We start from the raw sequence: 22,870 nt of genomic DNA, 5'->3' as shown, positions 1-22,870 counted from the left end.
ACCTCCATCCTAACAACCAAAATAGGGAGGTCTCCAGTGACTGGTCAGTGGTCAGAGCCACTCAGACATACAAAGCCATCACACCACCCTGAAGAAGTACTGGCGCAGAACCCATTCAGAAGAGCGCCACCTGATGAATCAATGCCATCACTTCTTGTAACACCTGAACATTTTTTAAAGGCTTCTCAGTCAAAGGACTGGCCCAATCTGACTTAGCTTAGCTTGTGAGATCTGATGAGACCACATCACACGGTGGCATGGTTGTGGAGATTAGCAGCATCCCAATAATGCCTAATTCTCAACATGAAGAAAAATGAGAATTAATTTTTTAAACTCTCATAGACTCAAGACATTCCTTTTTAAAACTTGATTTGTGATGATGAACATACCAATGCTACTAAGTTGCTGCCAGCTGTCATACTGGAATCCATCTGTTATTTTATCAATTCAACCTGACTCTTCAACATACACAGGCTCCACCCACCAAAAAGGAGAGATGCAAAGTATGCTTAGCAACAGGGAGATGCTTCATGAGAAGTAGTTTGGGATTAACCATATAAGCAAGTGTCCCTGTATGTACATTTATCATATACACACACATACACACACAAATTGCAGTAAAATGTCTTAAAGATGCAGATCTGAAAACACAGTTACGATTATCTATAAGATTAAAATAGTGCATTTACACAGTAAAAAATAAAAAATAAAAAAACCTAAAAACACAAAAACAAAAAACCACTGTAATATACAGTTAGGCAGTAAGCCTGACCAAGCAGTGCGTTTCTGGATAATTACTAAATGTTAATTATGGCAAGAAAGGAGATCTGGTCATCTATAAGAAAATGCCAACAAAATCCCACAGAAGCCATAAAGAAAAAGTAACTTACAAAGCAGTTTTTAGAAAGACCCAGATTTTTCTCAAATTCTCTATTCTATCAGTGTTGCCCATGTCTCGGGAGAGTCTGTCTCTGTAATGATCCTCTCTGTAGATAACATACATGAGACTTTTAAAGCAAAGGTAAAACACAAATAAGGTTTTGTTTATCTTATAGTAATAGGAATGACTTGTCTTCCAATACAAATAGAATTTCAAGGGTTTGCTGCCTTTTTAAAAAAAGTATTAGTTAACAGAATAGCAGTAAAGTTAACTCTGATTTAAAGAATCTGCGCAAATTAACACCTTTCTGAAAGACTTCAGTTTGTAGCCATGTTTGGTTATTACTCTATTTTATACCAGTTTTCATAAGAAGAAAAATAATTTAGAGACTTAATTAATAATAAAGAGATTAAGCTAAAGTCCTGAGAAACGCACTGCCTGAAAAACTATCTTGTTACAAAACAGAGTTATATACACACAGTACTTGAGGAGAATGCCATTAAGAACCATGCAATTCTAAAGCAGTTAGTAAGCTATGAAAATGTCCACAGTTATGTGCTTATGTATATGCATGTATAGATATACAATAAATGTACATAAAATTCATGGCTCACAACACTTAATGTAAAACATTTATATAGTAGGAATTCCAATTACAACTACTGTTTACAGCACTTAAAAAAGACATTATATTCTCAACTCAAACATACCTATAATTTAAACATAAATTCATAAAGTATTTTAGAATCTTCCACATACTCAAGGTCAATAAACAGAAAAATACTAAGATGAATTTTTTGTTCATATGGAAATGTCTTAAAAGTATAGAGTAACATGATGCCAACCCCGTTTTATTGAAATAAGACAATTTTTTTTAAATGCTGTGTCGGGGGTTGAGTTTTATTGTACTATCCTATGAAGATAGTTACAGCCTGCTTACAAATATACAAATACTGTCAGAAGCACTGTTTATGTAATTTTATTATGGCACCCAAACCAAACTCGCATTTAGTCAAATTTGTTCCTTCTCGTTACAAAGTCTCTTTCTGTTGCTGAACAACTTCTACGTGACAAAGGTTCCACCCTTGTGACTGATGGCATGCAACGATATTATGAACCATGCAACATGAAAATGATGGCAGAGCAAGTACTTACGGGTACATGGCCATTGTTGTCAATTTAACAAAGATATCTTTACTGGGTGCATCAGCAGTATTGCAAGTGAAGGCTTGTGGTGGAGGCATTTTGTGTTTCCTGCAGAAATCAGCAGGTGAAATACTATAGTCTTGTTTAACTTCATGTAGGTCTGATTTTGCAGCTATGATTAAGCAAGGTATTCTGCTGTCCATGAAGTGTTGCTATGGAATAAAAACTAAAATCAAAATCTGAAGACAAGTTAAAAAAATTATTAAATTTAATTACATGTGTACTAAAAATTATCTCTTGCAGGGCAAAACATAGCTTCAAGGCAAAAGTAAACTAAGAAACAATGATTGACAGTGGACCAGGGAAGTCTCATAAGACCGGGGCCAATTTTCTAACGCTCTCAACCATACAAACCTACAACTCTTCAGATTCACTACAATTTGAAAAAAATACATCTTTTTTTATTAAAAAAATACCATATTTTGTAGTAAAAAGAAATCCATCTAAATTCCTCTATCCTAAAGCACATTATTTTCATTTTTAAAACCTGTTTCACAATTATATTATTTTTTCACTATTTTCATTTTTCTTATCGTTAGTCTTTATATAATGATAAAAATCATTATATATTTATGTATATATATGTATATATAAAAATCATATATATATGCAATTATATATGTTTCTATAGTTGCAGTCATGCTGGACATAGCCATTTATTTTATTATTTTATTAATTAATTAATTAATTAATTTATTTATTTATTTTATGATAGGCACACAGTGAGAGAGAGAGAGAGGCAGAGACACAGGCAGAGGGAGAAGCAGGCTCCATGCACCGGGAGCCCGACGTGTGATTCGATCCCGGGTCTCCAGGATCGTGCCCTGGGCCAAAGGCAGGCGCTAAACCGCTGCGCCACCCAGGGATCCCTGGACATAGCCATTTAAAAATAGAGTACTCAATTTACCATGTTTTCAGAATTTAAAATCATTATTTTTACTTTTTAACTTTTTTTTTTTTAAATTCATGAGAGACACACACACACACACACACAGATGCAGAGACACAGGCAGAGGGAGAAGCAGTCCCCATGCAGGGAGCCTGGTGTGGGACTCGATCCCAGGTCTCCAGGATCACACCTTGGGCTGCAGGCAGTGCTAAACCGCTGCACCACCGGGACTGCCCTAAAATCATTATTTTTAAAAAGATTTTTAAATTCATTTGATAGAGAGCAAGAGCAGGGTGAGGGCAGTGGGAGAGGGAGAAGCAGACTCCCTCTCGAGGGTTCGATCAAGGGCTCGATCTCAGGATCTGAGGATTCAGGGATCAAGACCTGAGCCGAAGGCAGATGCTTAACCAACTGAGCCATCCAGGTGCCCCCAAAATCATTACTTTTAATGGCTGCTTAATATTCCACTGTTATTGTTTTTAACTTAATTTAGTAAATCATCTTCCTATTGTTAGATATCCAAATTATTTCTAGTTCTTTAATTAAAAATAATGCTAGAATAAATTCCTTTGCAACAAATTTTGTAAAGTTTTGTAAAGTTTTTGTAAAGTTTTTTACTCCTATTGGGTCTTGGTGATAATCTCAAAGCAAATGAGGGCTTTTCAAGCCTCTGGTTTTTCCCCTTGCTCTATTATTATTATTATTATTTGTGTAAATGGCAATATATAATCCATGTGCACATCTTTCTTTTTTTTTTTTTTTTTAAGATTTTAAGTAATTTCTCACCCAATGTGGGGCCTGAATTCACAACTCCAAGATTAAGAGTCGTGCGCTCCACTAACTGAGCCCATCAGGCACCTCTCCACAAACATTACTAATGGCCAAGAAGACCTTCCATTAATGTAGAGGTTCTTATCTCTAAATGCATACATCAGAGTCACATGTGTAAAAAAAAATGTGGGTTTTTTTTGTATGTATGTATGTATTTATTTATTTTTGGAAAAAGTGTTTTTAAAATGTTTAAATCGAACTTCACTTTAATTTTAATTGGACTTTACCACCTCAGAATGAAACTGTAACCTTTAGGGATGGGAACAAACATATGTATTTTTTAAAAGCTCTGCAAGTGATTTTCTTTCTTTTTTTTTTTTTTTTGCAAGTGATTTTCTTGAATCCCTTTGGTTAGAAAACATCACATTATACAATTCCATTTAATTCCATATAAAGTTACAGACCAAAAGAACAACAAACCTTAAAAATCCTAGCACAGTATTCAAAGGATTTGGAATTACTGACGTCATATACCAGGCACACAACATCACAAATGATCTCAGCCTCAGTTAGAAATTCCGACTCTGAGATATCATGCAACTTGTAAAAAGAAAAAGATAATAAGAAACATTAATATCATAATATTGATGTTTAATTAAAGTCATGATGTGTTATTACTGCTTGACTTCCAAATAAAGTACTAGTTAAGCATAACTTTTCAGGCTATTTTTAGAGGTGGGAAGTGTAGCTAAACCAGTAGCTTCTGATTCTGTGGACTGAAAATTTGGTAATTAAGGTTTTACAGGAGCAAACATTTAGTCAGTGACTAACGTGTGCCCGGCAGGCCCTCTACATGCATTCTCTACATAGATAAGATGACAGGCTAAAGAGATTAAGTCAACTGCCTAAGATAACACATATCTAGCAAGTCAACAGACCAAAATTTGAACTCAAATATGATTTCAAGTCTGTTTTCTTTCTATCAGACCACCTTGTCTTCTCACCAATTAAAAAAACAAAACAGAGAAAAAGACTATTTACACTAAGGTCATTTTGTTCTGCTTCACTGCCTACTTTTTTCCAATGTTGACTATAAGACCTCCAAAGAAATAGCCCACCTATAATATGACAATGACCCAACAACAGTAAAACTCAGTACTACAAAGTTATGTAAGATAGTGTACCTATGCTGAGAAGAAAGGGGAAGTACAGAGTCAGAAGTGATTCAGTATATTCCAAATAAAACACTATTCCAGCATGGATATTTGGAGACATGAAAGACATCAATTTGCAAAGAATAGTATAAAAATAAAAACAGGAAAATTAACAGTCAGCTATATTTACTGAGTACCCAGTAAATAGAACTATACTTACAAGAGAAGATTGGGAGTTAAACAAGGTTTAATAAGAAGTTGACAAAAAAACTTTTATCACAAGGAGGAAAAACTGTATAAAATTCAATGTGATCATCTGTGTAGCAGAATAAACTATTCCCAAAAAGAAAAGGAAAGGAAATGAGCATTTCTGGTACCTATTATTTGTTAGGAGCTCCTCATGTTAGCTAATTTAAGGAAGTCAGGCTTAGAGGGAATAAGACACTTGCCTGAGGTCACACAGTTAATCAATGGGGGATCAGGGTTCAAACCAAACTGTGAATGGATCCAAGAAGAACATGTAATAATCTCTTTCTACTGGACTTCATATTATCTTTTTAGCCATACAATTCTTTTTATTTTTTTTATTTTTATTTTTTATTTATGATAGTCACACAGAGAGAGAGGCAGAGACATAGGCAGAGGGAGAAGCAGGCTCCATGTACCAGGAGCCCGACGTGGGATTCGATCCCGGGTCTCCAGGATCGTGCCCTGGGCCAAAGGCAGGCGCCAAACCGCTGCACCACCCAGGGATCCCAGCCATACAATTCTTTAATTCGTTCTTTTAGACTAACACATTTGGTAACCATACACCTCTCTGCTAAATAGATAAAACTCAATGCAGAGTATAGACAAACTACCAATCACCTGCGTTAAGGTTTTCCTATTAATTTCTGGTCAACAGAAGGGGAAAACAAAATTTTTTAAAGAAAAGTGGGAGAAAGAAGAAAGAGAAGTTATTTTTTATTGTTGTTTTTACTTTCTATTGTGTATAACATACAATTAAGCACATGAATAGATTAATTTTCACTTATATCTACACTCATGTAATCACCACATACATCAAGGGAATTAAAATTAATTCCAATGACTAAACCAGGTGAAAGGAAAAAAAAATTACAAAAGTTCTACACATAGCCATTAAATTAAATCCGATTATGTTTTCAAAGAATCATATAAAAATATGCCCAATAATCAGTAATCTTTATATGCCAGAGAATTTCTTACCAACAAGTATTTCTCTTGTCCATATACATAAACAGTGTTAATCGCATAGTAGGATTTATGATCATCACGAATTTTCTTCTGTCTCTGAAAACAACCAAAAGTCTCAATATTTACAGTTAAGAAATTACAGTACCTAGTTTTCATCAACACACACTCTGCATGTATGTATGGGTACGTCATAAATAAAAGGGCATTCTTCCCTTCACTATGTGTTATTTATCAGTACAAAGAGGACATTGATTTTATGTTTCTTTGTTCTCAAGTTAAGGTCTAAGACAAAAGATGCATGTGTTCTGCATAAAGAAAAGCAGCAGCTGAAAAGTAAATAAACTAATTACTGAAAGTACTGCAGAGCTACTTGCCAGCAATTTTCCTTGTATTATAATTTGGTCTGACACGAGACTCATCTGGAAACACATCCATCTCCTTTCACAAGGCTGTAGCCAGAATTAGATAAAGTATTCAATTTTAAATATTTACTATACATTTCTTTCTTTCTTTCTTTTTTTTTAAGATTTATTTATTTATGATAGACACAGATAGAGAGAGAGAGGCAGAGACACAGGCAGAGGGAGAAGCAGGCTCCATGCTGGGAGCCCGATGCGGGACTCAATTTTGGGACTCCAGGATCGCGCCCTGGGCCAAAGGCAGGCGCCGAACCGCTGAGCCACCCAGGGATCCCCACTATACATTTATTTCATGCCAAGCACCTATGTCAGGTGCTTTCACATATGTATTCATTTAATTCCGACCTAAATACTATTGAGGAAAAAGAAGACAAATGATAGCTAACACCAATGAAACAAAGATAAAGACAGTTCAACAGGATTGTTGTTACTCTTAGATTGTCCTTTACTAATATACACAGGCCACTGAGCTCTAGTTATCACCTAAAAAAGTTAATGGCTGTGAAAAAATCATATAAACTCATAACTACAAAAATTTGTTAGATAAAACTCTATTATTTGAGAACTCTCACCATTAAGTTTCTTCCAAGAAGAGCCTGAAGGACTCCACTTTTCCCAGAGTTTTTCATTCCAATCACATTACATCTGAATACATTTCTTTGAGTCTGTTTTTTCTGAAGGTCTATCTTTTTATCTCTTGTTACTAAAAAGAAAAAAAATGTACCATTTAGACTCATTGAGCCTCCATTTCATCTTCTGCAAAACAGGGTATCGTGATTTTTCATTTTTATGAAGTATGTGATTAATAAACAGACATACTGTAATACAGCCAAGCTGTATGTTTAACCAAGCACTAAATATACCACAGGGCTTCATTAGTGGAAAAAGATGCATTTGTTTTCTTTCTTTCTTTTTTTTTTAAGTTTTTTTTTTGACAGAAAAAGAGAGTGAGCACAAGCAATAGGAGCAGCAGAGGGAGAGGGAGAAGCAGGCTCCCCATCGAGCAGGGAGCCCAATGCAGGGCTCAGTCCCAGGACCTGGGGATCATGACCTGAGCCGAAGAAGACGCTTAACTGACTGAGTCACCCAGGTGCCCCGGAAAAGTCACATTTCTGAAAGCTGGCTGTAAGTTAACTTCTGGTAACCAAATGACATTTATTTCATCAAAAAAATAAGTAGCACATTTTCATAAGGAAAATTACATCCTAAAAATGACAATTATAATGAATATAGCCACCATTATATCCCATCTATTTTCTTCTGTATTAAATAATTGCCATAACAAATTACAAATTAAAGGATGCTATCTCCAATCTGCACACTCTTGAATTTATAAATGGGAAAGGGATATGCAAGCTGGGGTTAACTGGCTTTCAAATGTAAATCTGTAAAAGAAGCAGGCCAGAAAAAAAAAAAAAAAAAGAAGCAGGCCAGAAAAGCAGAGCAATGGTACATCTCTCCCAGAGGTAAAGAGAACTCTTTAAGCTGTAATCCCCAAATTCAACTACAAAAAGTTCACCAGAGGCACTATTTATAGTAGCCAAAAGCTGAAAATGATAAAACACACACACACACACACACACACACACACACACAGCAATCATAGGATAGTTAAATAAGTTATACAACATCTATATGATGACACACTAACTTTATTTTGTTTTTAAGATTTTATTTATATATTCATGAGAGATACGGGGGGGAGGGGGCAGAGACACAAACACAGGCAGAGGGAGAAGCAGGCTCCATGCAGGGAGCCCGACGTGGGACTAGACTCCGGGTCTCAAGGATCACACCCTGGGCTGAAGGCAGCGCTAAACTGCTGAGCCACCCAGGCTGCCCGACACACTAACTTATTGATATAGCAAGACGTCCACAGTATTTTGCTGAGTGAAAGAACCTCATGTTAGCTAACAATTCATTCCTTGCTCTTTGGTGCTGAATTCAATACTGTCTACTTGGTTAACTACTTTAAAGGGTACTTGCCCTGTCAATTTAAGATTGGTTGTCTTCTTGTGTCAGGACGTCCTGTAAGATACGGCATTACCCTCTACTGATGAGGATATAAGAAAATCTTGAAACAATCAGTTCCCTAATTTGTTATTTCCATACCTATGGTATTTTTTTTTAAAGACTTTATTTTATTTAGTGGAGGGACAGAGAGAGGGAGAGAAAGAAAGAATACAAGCAGAGGAAGGGGCAGAGGAACAATCCCGGCTCAGCTGGGAGCCCAACGTGCGGCTCGATCCTAGCGCCCTGAGATCATGACCTGAGCCGAAGTTGGATGCTTAATCCACTGACCCACTGAGGCATGCCTTTACCTATGGTATTCTTTAAATGGAGCACACTGCTTAGTAAGAATTACAAAGTCTGGGAAAGATTTTCTAATGTAGAAAATGGTAACAAAACCAAGAGATACACAATTAGTTCAGTATTGACATCATATGCTGATAGGTATTGTTTCCAATGTCTAAAGAAAATGAAAAGAAGATAATCTGGCACATTACAATACATTTAATGCCCACAGCTCTCCCTGATTTCATCAGTGGAGCGTCCACAGGGGTAGGCTAGAAGTAAAACTTCTACTACTCTTTATTTTTTGATAAACAATAAAATCAAGCCTCTGATACTCAAAAGAAATTACCAAGTGGCCAGGAGAAGAAATAGAGTGTAGATGTGGAAGACTAATGAAGAGGAATTTATTTTCGCTCTTTTTACACCTGAAACTGGAATATTAAAAAATGTTTTTGAAAAAATAAAAATGTTTCTGAGCATGAACTGAGTACTATTTAGATACTCACCTGTAATGGCTGAAGCTTGAGACTCTTGCTCAGTCAATATAGAATAGCCTAGATAGCCCAAATACTCTAGGCATCGCTGGACGTCTAAGTAGGTCGTGAGCCTAGGAGAAGAGGTGGAAAAGTCCCTAAATGAACATTTATAGAAAAAAAATCCCAACAGCTCAAATAACCTTACCACCAGACCCAGATAATTTCTGTCAGACTGCTTTAAGTTCCCATGTGCCCAACCAGAGGTTTCCCTACATCGCCATTCTTAAGGAAGAGAAGACAGGGAGGGGATGCAAGACTGGCAGGGGTAGAGTAGGATTCCTAAACCTACACGCAGATGAGCAGCGAGATGCTGATAAAATCCAGGGTAAGGATATCTTACAGTATCTGCTTCCCAAGTTACACACAGTTGACTGCATATATCGGCTGGTTGAGGACTTGATAATTAAATTTGAAAAGGTTTCCAAGAGGTGCAAAAATAACTGAAAAGTACTTGGAATTAGCCCTTCTTGTCTAAAAACAGAACAGGTCTTGGTGTTGAGAAAGTTAGTCTCACCAAGGCTAAAGTAATAATGTCATCATGTGTAGACCACAGGATGTCCTAAGCGCCCTAGATACAATGTCAACTGCACTGCAAGTAGACTGTAGTAAAACCATCACTAAAACCTGCACTAAAAACAAACAACAACAAAAAAACAAAATAAGTCTTCAGTGTCAAGTAAAACACACTCTCTCCATATTCTGGAAGTATAAGAACTGTAACAGCAATGAGGTTTTCAATTCCCATAATAAAAAAAGTACTAAAATCTAGTTCAGTTTTGATGTAAGACTTATCACTGTTACTTTATACATCATCCAAAAGCAAACACAACCTTCCTGATAAATTAATAGAATATCTAAAGTTCATCTTAGATATAGCAGCAGCACTATAAATCCTGCTCATAGGCAGTTATGATTTAAGTATTTTTATAAGACCTGACAAACTTATAAAATGATGAATGTGATGTATCATAATTTTAAACTAGCTGTGACTCTAAAGGAAACAGGTGAGCTCTGTACTCACGTCCACTGGGAAAGAAATCCCTGGTAAGTTATCCAGCCTCTTTCATTTGTACAAACTGTGTTATTCACATCTGGTCCCCAAGGTATGTAAGGAAAAACTTTAAACAAATCTTTAAGCTCATCAGGTGACAAAGCACAGTCTCTATCCTGAGGACACACAAAGTATACAAAATGTTTAGATATCTAAGATAATAATTCCCAAACATAAGAGCCCCCAGTCTAGTAAAGCTATGCTTCTAAAAACAAAGTTTAAAATAAATAAATAAATAAATAAATAAATAAATAAAGTTTTACATTTTATCAAGAAAATTCTCTCATGTATATAAGAAAACCTATGTAAGAATCTATCAGAAAGTAGACTTTTTCAACTTGAGAAAATAATAGAAGTAAATAAATTAAAGAAAGTATTTTTGCTAGTGTAACTTAAGTTTAAGCAATTTTTGGCTATGTGACATGAACCTCCCATAGGTAAGGAAGCAAGGTTGAATCATTTACAGAAAAATATTTTATTACATATCACCAAAAAGTGCAGCTAGAAGCTTACCAAATCATGTTTGTCAAAGGTGCTCTGGAGAAACAAATACGCATGATGATTTAATTCAGTAGTGCAATCAGGAGGTATTTTTAACCTATTGACAAAAAAAATTTAAGAGTAAAATAAATCATTAACCAAATATTAAAATTTAAGAACGAATATAAAACCGCAACAAGTCTTTTTTTGGGGATGATGCCATTTATAAAGTATCTTTGAAGCCATTTAGACTTTCCCAGGGAAAGTCAATAGAGTGGAATGGCAATCCTCAGAAGAGCTATAGCTAACATTCATTGTGAGCTGACATATGAAGTTTTCTTAAATTTCTGAAGGGCAGGTTGAAATAAAAATTTTACAAGTAACACCAATTATACTGTAATGGGTTTGTTATTCTTCTAAACAAATTATAAGTTGCAACTATTGCTTATGTCAACATTATAATGAGTTGAAAATGATGTGAAGAGGTTATTTCTGCCTGATTTGACCTTTTTTTTTAAAAAAGATTTTATTTATTAACGAGAGACACAGAGAAGAGAGAGAGAGAGAAAGAGAGAGAGAGAGAGAAAGGCAGAAACACAGGCAGAGGGAGAAGCAGGCTCCATGCAGGGAGCCCGACGTGGGACTCGATCCTGGGTCTCCAGGCTCAAGCCCTGGGCTGAAGGTGGCGCTAAACCGCTGAGCCACCCGAGCTGCCCCTGATTTGACTTTTTGATGCACCCTAAGCTCAGTTCAATCAAAGGCACCGAGCTAGGTACTAGGCACACAAACCCAAGACAGGCTCCCTACCTCTAGGGAATGTGCTATTCAAATGGGAGACAGACTACAAACAATCTCATTATTGCAGCAGAATGAGGTGAATGGTGGATATGAGTGAACCAATGATGCCACGGGAGCCCACGCAAAAGGGGACATCTCTGGCCTGAGAGTGGGAAGGTATTAGCCCTGTTAAGAGACACTAACACTGACTTGGAGACTTGAAGGATAAGAGGCAGTAATTAGGGTGGGGGAGAGAGAGGGAGAAAGTGAGAATCCCTACGCAAAAGCCTGGAGCGCAAAACAACAGATGATTGGTAGACTATAAATAGTTTAGTATTAGTACTTACTTCTAGAATGAAGGCAGGGAGTGAAGCATGAGCAGAGCAGATCATGAACGACCTTGTATAACATGTTAAGAAGCCTGAGCTTTATCCTGGCTCGAAGGGAAGTGACATGGGCAAATCTATATTTATACATCTACTAATCTAGTAGTAGTATGAAGGACAGAAGGAGACAGTTAATAAGAAGGCTAGCAAGATTCAAATGGTAGCTCTATGAAGCTATTCTATAGAAAACGAAAGGTAGACAGCATAAGGATATTGAGAGATATCAGTGTGACCCACAAATCCACAAGCAACGGAGTTTTCTTACTGTCCTGCTTAAGAAAGTAATAAGCCATTTCCTGTAGAATTTACCTACCCATGTTAATGGCACAGAAAAGAAAACTTGACAAAGGTCTTGGGACAAATTCATTCATCCACTATAGTTTTACTGAAAAATCTGGGAAATTACTTGAGCCAAGACTTAGTAACTTTGACAAGAACAATTCCAACTTAGACCTGATTAATAGGCCAGGAATCCAGCCTGAAAAAACTGCTTTCTTGATGATGATAAATGAAAAAACCAGGAGTCTTTCTGAACCCCTACACAGATAGCCAGGGGTGCTATGCTAAAATAAAAAGGGACAATATGAAGACAATGCACCAAGGAAAAAGTAAAGAAGAAAGGCTGAAGACCCAAAAGGCCAGATCTTGGGATGTCACTTGCCTGAAAATCCTACCTCCCTGGGTTACAGGAGGGGCAACACATAGCAAGGCAGTCTCCTGTTTCAGGTGACATTGGGTCCGTTTTAAACAAACACAACTTACATATAGTAGTATCAGAGGAAAATAACTACAAACAGACTGGCTTTTTAGGAAAAATACTTATTTTATCCTGAGCTAAGAAAAGGCCATAAAACTTACAGAGAAAAACTAATGAAAAGAAGTGAACCAATATACTCTGACTTCTTGGTTCCAAATGCAAGTTTGTCCAGCATCTAGATCTCCTTCCTCAGTAAGATGAATAAAAAAAGATACTCTTACTCTCCATGAGGAGGAAAAATTTATGCCATGTATAAATCAGGGGCTCTCAAATGGGGATGATTTCACTCCTGAAGGAATATTTGACACTTTCTAGAGACTTTGGACATTTTCAGTTGTCACAGCTGGGGGGAGGAGGTATTACTGGCAACTAAGGAAGTGCTAAACATCCTATAATACATAGGTCAGACTCTACAACAAAGAATTGTCTGGTCTAAAATGTCAATGGTGCCAGGGTTGATAAACTCTGCTATAAACTTCTCTAGAAATCTAAATTAGTTCTGAATAGCTCAAAGCCTACCTAAACTATGCATTTAAAGAACACTTTAAAATACTTGGCAAGCAAAATCAATTAGAAAGCCAAAGGTACATACAAAGGGAATAAATACTCGGGTGTCAAATCCAGATCATCATCATAACCAAATCGTCGAAGCACAGTCCAAGTAGTTTCGTGTCTCCCTCTCTGGATAAAAAGTGTGTGTAAAAATAGAAAACCTGAAATAAAATAAATCAGTAAGTACAGTTGATGTGAGTAGGGTACTACGTAACAAGGGAGAAAAACATAACATGTAATGGTAAGAGCTAGAATCATGAACATATGCATATGATTTCACATGTCCAAGGTCAAATCAAAACAAGGTTCACAAGTTTCTCAATGAAAAAGAGCTGACTTCAGAATCATTTCACATATACACCCAGGTCAGGAGAGATGGCAATGGATAAAAGGGCCAAAAATGCATCCCAAGGAAAACACCAACATTCACAAAGTTATATGATAAAAATAAATGAAATCATTTTATAGATCTTTGAACTTATTTCTATAATGGAAAACTGTGGTTTTCAATTTCATTTCTCATTTCACTGTGGCTCAATAATATATTCTACAAGAAACATTTTGTACTTGGTAAATGTGACTGGTAGGCAAAATGTCTGTCCTAAAAATAATTTCTCTTTAAAGGATGCTTTTAAGTAGTAAGAATTTTAAGATAAATTTGTCCCAGAAATCTCTGCCCCTCAGATGGACCTCTGCATTCCTAACATCTGAGCAATTTCCCCACCTCTAATTTATGCTGACAGTAAGGTAAATTATCTCCATCAATGGCCTGTCTCTTAATAACGAAGTTAGATCTTAGGCCTATCAGTAAATATTAACATTTCCTTAAAGTATACATAATGCTATAAAGACCTTCACCTTCTGCCAATGTTTGAAAATATGAAGTTTAAAACGGGGTAAGACACCATTCACTCACCTTTCAATGTCAATCCACTGTCAGCCACACCATCACTTATATGTTTCCGGACTACATTCTTGACATCTTCCAGAGCTTGGGGAGCTAATGGAGTATTGAAACAAATTCTCTAGCAAAAACATAAAAATAAATTTAAAAACAAAATAGCATTAAAACCACAAATAATATAAAACATTAATCTATAAAACAACATTAAATCAGTTGTAACTAAAAAAAAAACCCAAATTCTAAATTAGGATAATTTCTGCTTTGCATTATTTATTTAAAACACGTCATAGGTCAAAAGAAAGAATCTTTCTCTACTCTCTTCATTGCATTTGTAAAACCATAGCTCTCTTTGTGTACCCATGTTATACAAAACCAAGAAAAAAAATAATTCAGAATTCACCTTCAAGTCATATTTAATACACACATTGTTTACCATGAAATGACACCGTCTCCTCAATTCCTATCCATAGGAGAGTTTTTTATACCCCAGGTGAAGACTTAAATAGCTAGATGGGAAACATTTTTCTATGAAAGAGACATGCTTATCAACATAACACTGTTTAAACTAATAATATTTTTATAGCTTTTCTCGGCAAGAAACTCCCCAAGACACAGAAATGCCTAAAGAAGAGGGCTACCTGAAAGAAGTTGAGTTCAGCATCATTGAGAGTGCCATCATTATCTTGATCAGATATTTTAAATATACGAGTGAGGGCTTTTATACAGGCTGGTTTCATCTATACATCATCAAGAAAAGAAACAATTATGTTAATTAAGACAATTGGAATTTCAAAATATAACTTTTTATGATTTTATTTATTTATTCATGAGAGACAGAGAGAGAGGCAAAGATATAGGCAGAGGGAGAAGCAAGCTCACTTTAGGGAGCCTGATGCAGACCCCAGGATCACGACCTGAGCCAAAGGCAGACGCTCAACTGCTTGAGCCACCCAGGTGCCCCAAAATGTGACTTTCATAAGTAATTTTTTAAAATTTTTATTTATTTATGATAGTCACAGAGAAAGAGAGAGAGAGAGAGAGGCAGAGACATAGGCAGATGGAGAAGCAGGCTCCATGCACCGGGAGCCCGACGTGGGATTCGATCCCAGGTCTCCAGGATCGCGCCCTGGGCCAAAGGCAGGCGCTAAACTGCTGCGCCACCCAGGGGTCCCTTTCATAAGTAATGTTAAGAATAATTCTGATCAGGGGTGTCTGCGTGTCTCAATTGGTCATGAACCTGCCTTCGGCGCAGGTCATGGTCCTCGGGTCCTAAAATGGAGCCCCAAGTCAGGCTTCCTGAGACCCTGCTTCTCCCCCTCCCTCTGCCCCTCCCCCCAGAGCTTATACTTTCTCTCACTCTCAAAATCTTAAAAAGAATAATGCTGATTGTTTTCCACTATTAAGTACATAACATCAAATACAGCATGAAAAATGAACTAAAGTAAAGCCATTTACTTTTATACTCAAAGTCTTTTTAAGTAAAGAGGTACTATTTACTTGGACCAATATATAAAACGGTCAAATTCTGCCCCTGGTGATCATAAATTCCCTGAGAACAAGCAAAAAAGAAGTTCATCATTAGAGAGAAGATCTGTTCTTCCAGTCATATAGAAAATAAGTATTTTTTTAAAGATTTTATTTATTCATGAGAGACACAGAGAGAAAGAGGCAGAGACACAGGCAGGAGGGAGAAGCAGGCTCCATGTAGGGAGCCTGATGCGGGATTCAATCCAGGGATTCTGGGATCACACCCTTAACCAAAGGCAGATGCCCAACCGCTGAGCCACCCAGGCATTCCAGAAAGTATTTATGTTCTCCTTCATCCTATAAAGAATTTGAACTGTCTATAAAACTACTAAGGGCTTTTTCCTTCCCAATTTCTGAACCCCCCTGCCCCCAACTTTACTGATGTATAACCAACTTCTGATTTTTGACCAACCTTCTGGTAGAAGAATGAGACTAAATGTTTTGGTCTCGTGTGTGTGTGTGTCAAAGTCAGGAATTAAATGTGTTTATTCACAAACATGTGGCAAAAGTATAAAAAGCCTTTTATTAACTTACTTTAAGAATTACTTGCATTTAAAAAAGAATCTTGCTTTTTGTGACTCTAAAACTTTTCTAAGTAATGCTGCTGGAAATATATTTTGTCAACTTCCTTAATTTTGTCTTAGGATATGTAACAGAATGCATATTTTACTATTTAAAAATAAGGCCTACATGCTTCTGATTTATATAATTACTATAGGATAACCACTGTCAACTATTTTGAGAAAATAAAACTTTCAGGAAGGTCTCTAAACAGTATAAATCTAGGAGGAGATCTCTTATGGACATTCTGAATCAGAGAAATAAAGATGGCAAAGTAAGGAAATGTGTACCTGTGAACTGTACCACTATCTAGAGTAAATAGCAATGATGAGTTTTTATCATGCTATCAAACTAAATTCAGAAATTCTTTTTTTTTTTAGATTTTATTTATTTACTTGAGAAAGAGCAAGCTAGAGAGAGCACAAGTGGGAGGTGGAGAGGGGAAGAGGAGAGGGAGAAGCAAACTCTCCACTGAGCAGGGAACCCAAGGCAGGGCCCGAACCCAGGACCCTGGGATTATGACCTGAGCCGAAGGCAGACATCTAACTGACTGAGCCACCCAGAAATTCCCTAAAAATTGGGAACACTTATCTTCTCAAACACATACACACAATCTCTTATTTTGTTTTAAATAAGGTCTCTAGGAGAGCAATTTGATCTAATGAGACAAAGATAAAACCTATGATATAAAGAGACTGTAAAGAATTGAAAAAAGTTAAGTAAAAAAGAAACCATTTGATATGGCTTTCTCTGTAAAAAGAGTTATTAAATAGGTTAGAAGCTAGAAAGTCTACAATCATGGGTGATTTCTTAAAGAATGGTAAGATATAACTTCTATAAATGTGATCCTAACATTAGATATTCAAAATTAATAAAGATGAGATTGTTTTGATTCTCCTTTTAAAAACCTGTTATATAACCTAAATGTTTCAAAAAGTAGCAAGAGCTGAATGATGTAAAAAACAGAATCTAAAAATAACTTTATTTTGTATAAGTGGTTTTCCTCATATCATAAAAAGCTACATTAAACAACAGGTAATTTGGAGAAAAATAAAATGATGCATTTTTCATTAAAGCTTGAAATGCATCAGAAGCTAAAGTGGTCTAAGGTACTGCCTCAATACAGTATCTAAATAGTAACTACCTTAAAATATAACACCAAAATATGACTATGTTTAAAAGGTATTAAAAATATATTTCAATAAAGCTGTAAAAAATTTTTACAGTAATAAAAAATTCATTTTGCATATGAGTAATTGAAATCCTCACAGAATAAACATTATACAAGTCACATCTTTTTCATTATTGGGTAAGCAGAGGACTCCATGGGCCATACAGAGTCCATCATCACAAATTAATTTTGAATTAGTCATCAGCCTTCAATCTCAAATATTACTTTTTTTTATGATTACACCTCAAATCTATGGTAAAAGTTTATTTTTTGTAAGCTTATTTATTTTTGAGGGAGGGAAGAGAGAGAGAGAGAGAGCGCGTAGAGCGCGTGCGTGCATGTGCCCATTAACTGGGGTGGAGGGGCAGAAGGAGAGAATCTTAAGGCTCTGCACTGAGCCTGGAGCCGGACCAGGGCTGGATCTCACAACCCTGAGATCATGACCTGATCTGAAATCAAGAGTTCAATGTACTGAGTCACCCAGGCACCCCCTCTCTGTTAAAAGTTCATTATTGTTGGGGCACCTGGCTGGCTCAGTTGGTAGAGGGTACAGTTCTTGATCTCGGGGTCCTGATTTCCAGCCCCATGCTGGGTGTAGAGCTTACTTAGAAAAAAAGTTTATTATTGTCTAAATAAACGGTTCTGGTATAAGCTTAGACTCAAAGCTTATACTTGTCTAAAGCAAGGTTTAATCTTTAAAAAGTTACACACTTTATCTCAGACAAGTCCCCCTAAGAAATAAGTAACAGATGGTGGTAGATGTTTTACTCTCTGGGACTGGGGGAGGGGCAGAGGTGATAAGCAGATTAGGACTAATAATAAGCCTAGGAAAAAAGTAGCAATTAAAGCACTGCATAGTCTATTATAATAGAGGGGATTTAATGCACCACTAGGCCAAGGCCTCAGGTAAATCTCTACAGTACAACTTTCCCAAATTTCCTTGATCATAAAATATGGTACCTGAGTGAATCAGAATGGAACTGGTGTTTTTAATAAGTGTGCCTAGTAACTATTATGAGGCAAATTAGGGAAATAGTGGACTAAGAATAAATTAAAAAGAAGCTGTTCCAATTATGGAACAGTAAACCAAGATTAAGGAAGAGTATATCAGGGTCAGATTAAGGGATAATTTAGATTAATTACATATACCAGTGGTCAGCACTTTTTCTGTGAAGAGCCACCCAGCAAATATTTTAGACTTTGGGGGCCAACAAGCAAAATCAAGAGTATTATGAAGGTACTTATATAGCAAGAGAGAGTCAAAATTCCATAAAGTTTTTATTGACAGAATTCAAAATGTGATATTATTATAGTAATAATATAAATTTGCTATACAGGTTTACTAATAAGAAAAATGGGATTCTTTTGGGAGGAATACCATTTGGTTTAGTTAGGGTTCAACATTAGTGTTCTCTATCATGAAGACTGAAAATGTTCACCTGTTAATGCTGGTCTGCAATGAGATGTTACATATTTCATTTCTGAAAATCATTCTGTAGATACATATGGCCAATACTGACACATATCCATAAATATGTAATTTTAATTGAGCATATTAACTGCTTGGAAGACATTTATAAAATCAGATTCTTGATATTTTCCCATCAGCATGTCATTATACTACAGATTGATCAACTCCCAATTGAAGGTTAGGTGGAAGCTCCTCAAGTGCACAGTTAAGTGGATTATGAAATATGGAAATTTACTTTGCATTTGCACCAAAGTCCTCCCAAAAACAATGCTGGAACTGGAGTTTGAGCTCAGAAGATATATCTGCTTTGTCACAGATTTCTTTTCTTGTTTTGACATGCTATGTAATAGCATGATAATAAAATGATAAAATTCTATGGCGCTGTGGCACCAGTACTCACACTATTAAGTTATAACTGTGTCAGTGCAATCAGCAGTGCCTCGAGCAGCAGTGAGAAGTGAGAGTAGCACACACAGGCTATTGCAGCTACTCAACTCTGCCTTTGCAGCATGAAAGCAGTCACAGATAAACATAAATGAACAAGTGTGGCTGTGTTGCAATAAAATTTTATTTATAAATGATGATATTTGAAAGTCATATAATTTTCCTGTATAACAAAATGTTATTTCTTAGGATTTTTTTTCAATCATTGAAAAATGTATAATATATTAATTCTTAGCTCACAGGCTATACAAGAACAGGTGACAGGCCAATTTGGCCCACAGGTCAAAGTCTGCCAACCACTGATACTATAAACTTTTCCTGGAAAAATCTGCAACTTTTTATTTCTTAAAAACTCAACAATATGGGATCCCTGGGTGGCGCAGCGGTTTAGCGCCTGCCTTTGGCCCAGGGCGTGATCCTGGAGACCCGGGATCGAATCCCACATCGGGCTCCCGGTGCATGGAGCCTGCTTCTCCCTCTGCCTGTGTCTCTGCCTCTCTCTCTCTGTGTGACTATCATAAATAAATAAAAATTAAAAAAAATAAAGTTAAAAAAATTCCATTAAAAAAAAAAACTCAACAATAAAAAGGTAACTCAATTAAGACGTGAACAATGACTTAAATAAACATTTCTCTATATACAAATAGCCAATAAGCACGTGAAAAAGATGTTCAACATCATTAGGCATCAGGGAAATCCAAATCAAAACCACTGTCACCACCAGGATGACTATAATAAACCACACACACACACACATACAGGAAAATAACAAGTATTGGCACAGCAAATATATGCAGAAATCAGAACCTGCCGTTTAGTTTGGTGGTTCCTCAATAAATTAAACAGAACTATCATGTGACTTAGCAATTCCACTCCTCAATATACACTCAAAAGAAATGAAAACAGGTATTCAAACTTTCATATGAATGTTAAAAGCAGCTCTATTCACAATTAAAAAAATGGAAACAATCCACATGTCAATCAACAGATGAATGAATAAAAATATGACATGTGGTATATCCATACAAGGAAGTATTATTTATCCATAAAAAGACATGAAATGCTGATCCATGCTACAACACAGATGTATGATGAAAACATTATGTGAAGTGAAAGAGGCCAGACAGAAAAAGAAAAGACTGCCTATTGAATGATTGCATTTATATGAAATGTTCAGAATTGGCAAATTCATAGACAGAAAGTAGATTAGTGGTTGCCACGGGCTGGGGAAAGGAGAATGAAGTGACTGCTTATGGGTTCAAGGTTTCTTTCCTGGGGTGGTAAAATGTCCTGCAATTAGACATTTGGGGTGGTGGCAGATGTGTAAGTTTGTGAATATACTAGCTAGCAATCACTAAACTGTATACTTTAAAAGGATGAATTTTGCGATATGTGTTATATCTCAGTAAAAGTTAACTTTTAAACTCTATGGTAGGGGAGCCTGGGTGGCCCAGTCAGTTGAGCGGCCGACTCTTGGTTTCAGCTCAGGTCATGATCTCAGGGTTCTGGGATCGAGTCCTGCATCAGGCTCTGAGCTCAGCATGGAGTCTGGTTGAGGATTCTCCTTCTCTCTCCCTCTGCCCCTTCTCCAGTGCATGCACACTGTCTCTCTCTCTCTCTCTCAATCACTCGCTCTTTCAGTCTCTCCCTCTCTCTCCTTCCTTCTCAAATAAAATAATAAATCTTAAAAAAAGGTCTATGGCAAACAGGTGAAGGGGATTAAGGGTACATTTATCACAATGAGCACTGAGTAATATAGAGAACTGCTGAATCACTATATTGTATATCTGAAATTAACACATCACTGTATGTTAATTATACTGGAATTAAAAAACAAATACATATTCTTTTTTAAAAAAAGAAAAAAGTCTATGGCAAATATTGTTAAATTTAGATATTATTGTGTTTAACTATGAAACAAAAAAGAGTATTCGAATTGTGTTACATGTTGTTCCTGTGTCAATCATTACACAAGGTTTTCATTTGTAATGTGTTTTTAAGTTTGTGAACTCTATACTAAGAGAGTAAGTAGACCACTAGGTAAGTCTTCAAACTTATTTTTGCCAATTCTTCTGTTTGTTTAATGACATTTCCTGAAAAATTATTTGATCTGGAATACTATTCATAGTATTAACATGAATGTCTTTGAAGTGCCTAGAAAATGTAATTATTTAATAAACAATAAATTTAAATTTCAGCAGTTTAGAAGAGTACTCAAGAGTTACTAAAAATCAATACTAAGGTTACTCCCTACATATTCCAGCCCCTACTAACACACCCTGGGGGGCCAGGGATTACCTCCTTCTCCTCTGGGCAGTACAGGGGCCCAGTAGGATGAAGAACAGCTTTCTGTGCATAATAAAAGAGCTCTGATATGTTCTTCAGGTTTTTTGCTGAACACTGGAAAAAAAAAGTTCAAAATTTTATATTCTGAAAGCAATTATGGGCACTAAAAACAAATTTTAAACTATCAATATAAGGTAATAAGGTTGCTTAAAGAAACTGAAAAATACATTTTTCTTTGTTGCTATCACAATGTCTACAAAGAACTCAGAGGTAATTCCAAGTCTTTTGCTGTATTTGGTTTACATGACTTCACAAACAGCAGGAAATTTACTCCATCCCACTCCTTCCCACATCCTATTTCAAACCTTGGTTTAGTGAGAATTCACCAGCAGCAATCACATGGTCATACCTCCACACAGGTTTCTATTTCTGTGTACTGGTTCATAATGGGAAGGATGGTCTCCATACTACTATATTCCACTAGATCAGATTTGTTCCCAACCAGTATCAAAGGCAACCTGAAATAAAAAGGATACATTGCAATAATAAGGAAGTTTGCAGAAGATCTTAAATATTTTAAAGTACACAATAACCCATTCTAATTAGCTTTACTTAATCCCCCCAACATGAACCCTCTACTGTAGTCAGTTCTAGTCTCCTAGATGGTATGTTCATATTCAACAAATATTTACTGAGTACTTCTTAAATTTTTAAAATTTTTTAAATTATTTTTTATTTTTGAAAGATTTTATTATTTATTCATGAGAGACAGAGACAGAGAGTGAGGCAGAGACATAAGCAGAGGGAGGAGAAGCAGGCTTCATGCAAGAAGCCCAATGCAGGACTCAATCCCAGACCCCAGGATCACGTTGTGAGTGAAGGCAGACGCTCAACCACTGAGCCACCCAGGTGTCCCTTAAAAATTTTTTTAAAGTTAATTTATGTTCTTCAGTAATCTCTATGCCCAACATGGGACTTGAACTCAAGATCCTGAGGTTAAGAGTTGCATGCTCTTCTGATTGAGCCAGTCAGACATCCCTACTGAGTACTTCTTATAAGCCAGGTACTGTTCTAAGCATTAAGGATACAAGACAGACAAGGTCCCTACTCATGCTAAACTGAAAATCAGAAAATGAAC

General features: G+C 36.3%; 1 protein-coding gene across 10 annotated transcripts in view; it reads right to left on the bottom strand.

Annotated features, from left to right (window-relative positions):
* Positions 1-22,870, bottom strand: part of RHOT1 (ras homolog family member T1) — a 63,663-nt gene that overhangs the window by 12,794 nt on the left and 27,999 nt on the right. For 5 of the 10 annotated variants that reach the window (XR_013354184.1, XR_013354183.1, XM_077852126.1 and 2 more), the window contains exons 7-19: positions 22,142-22,250; positions 21,745-21,846; positions 14,911-15,009; positions 14,285-14,393; positions 13,409-13,529; positions 10,930-11,014; positions 10,387-10,532; positions 9,336-9,436; positions 7,107-7,237; positions 6,128-6,211; positions 4,227-4,346; positions 2,036-2,238; positions 891-986 (exon numbers count right to left, since the gene is read on the bottom strand). Coding sequence is in view for 6 of the 10 variants with exons in the window: in XM_077852126.1 (XP_077708252.1) it covers positions 891-986; positions 2,036-2,238; positions 4,227-4,346; positions 6,128-6,211; positions 7,107-7,237; positions 9,336-9,436; positions 10,387-10,532; positions 10,930-11,014; positions 13,409-13,529; positions 14,285-14,393; positions 14,911-15,009; positions 21,745-21,846; positions 22,142-22,250 (1,506 nt within the window). In the remaining 4 variants the exon portion in view is untranslated. The remainder of the gene's footprint in view (positions 1-890; positions 987-2,035; positions 2,239-4,226; positions 4,347-6,127; positions 6,212-7,106; positions 7,238-9,335; positions 9,437-10,386; positions 10,533-10,929; positions 11,015-13,408; positions 13,530-14,284; positions 14,394-14,910; positions 15,010-21,744; positions 21,847-22,141; positions 22,251-22,870) is intronic. The other 5 variants (XR_013354186.1, XR_013354185.1, XM_077852127.1 and 2 more) reach the window with 1 other exon arrangement.

Source organism: Canis aureus, chromosome 16 (assembly GCF_053574225.1).
Source record: "Canis aureus isolate CA01 chromosome 16, VMU_Caureus_v.1.0, whole genome shotgun sequence".
NCBI lineage: Eukaryota > Metazoa > Chordata > Mammalia > Carnivora > Canidae > Canis > Canis aureus.
The sequence above is the reverse complement of the archived record's forward strand: the minus strand, read 5'-3'. Positions and strand labels throughout refer to the sequence as shown.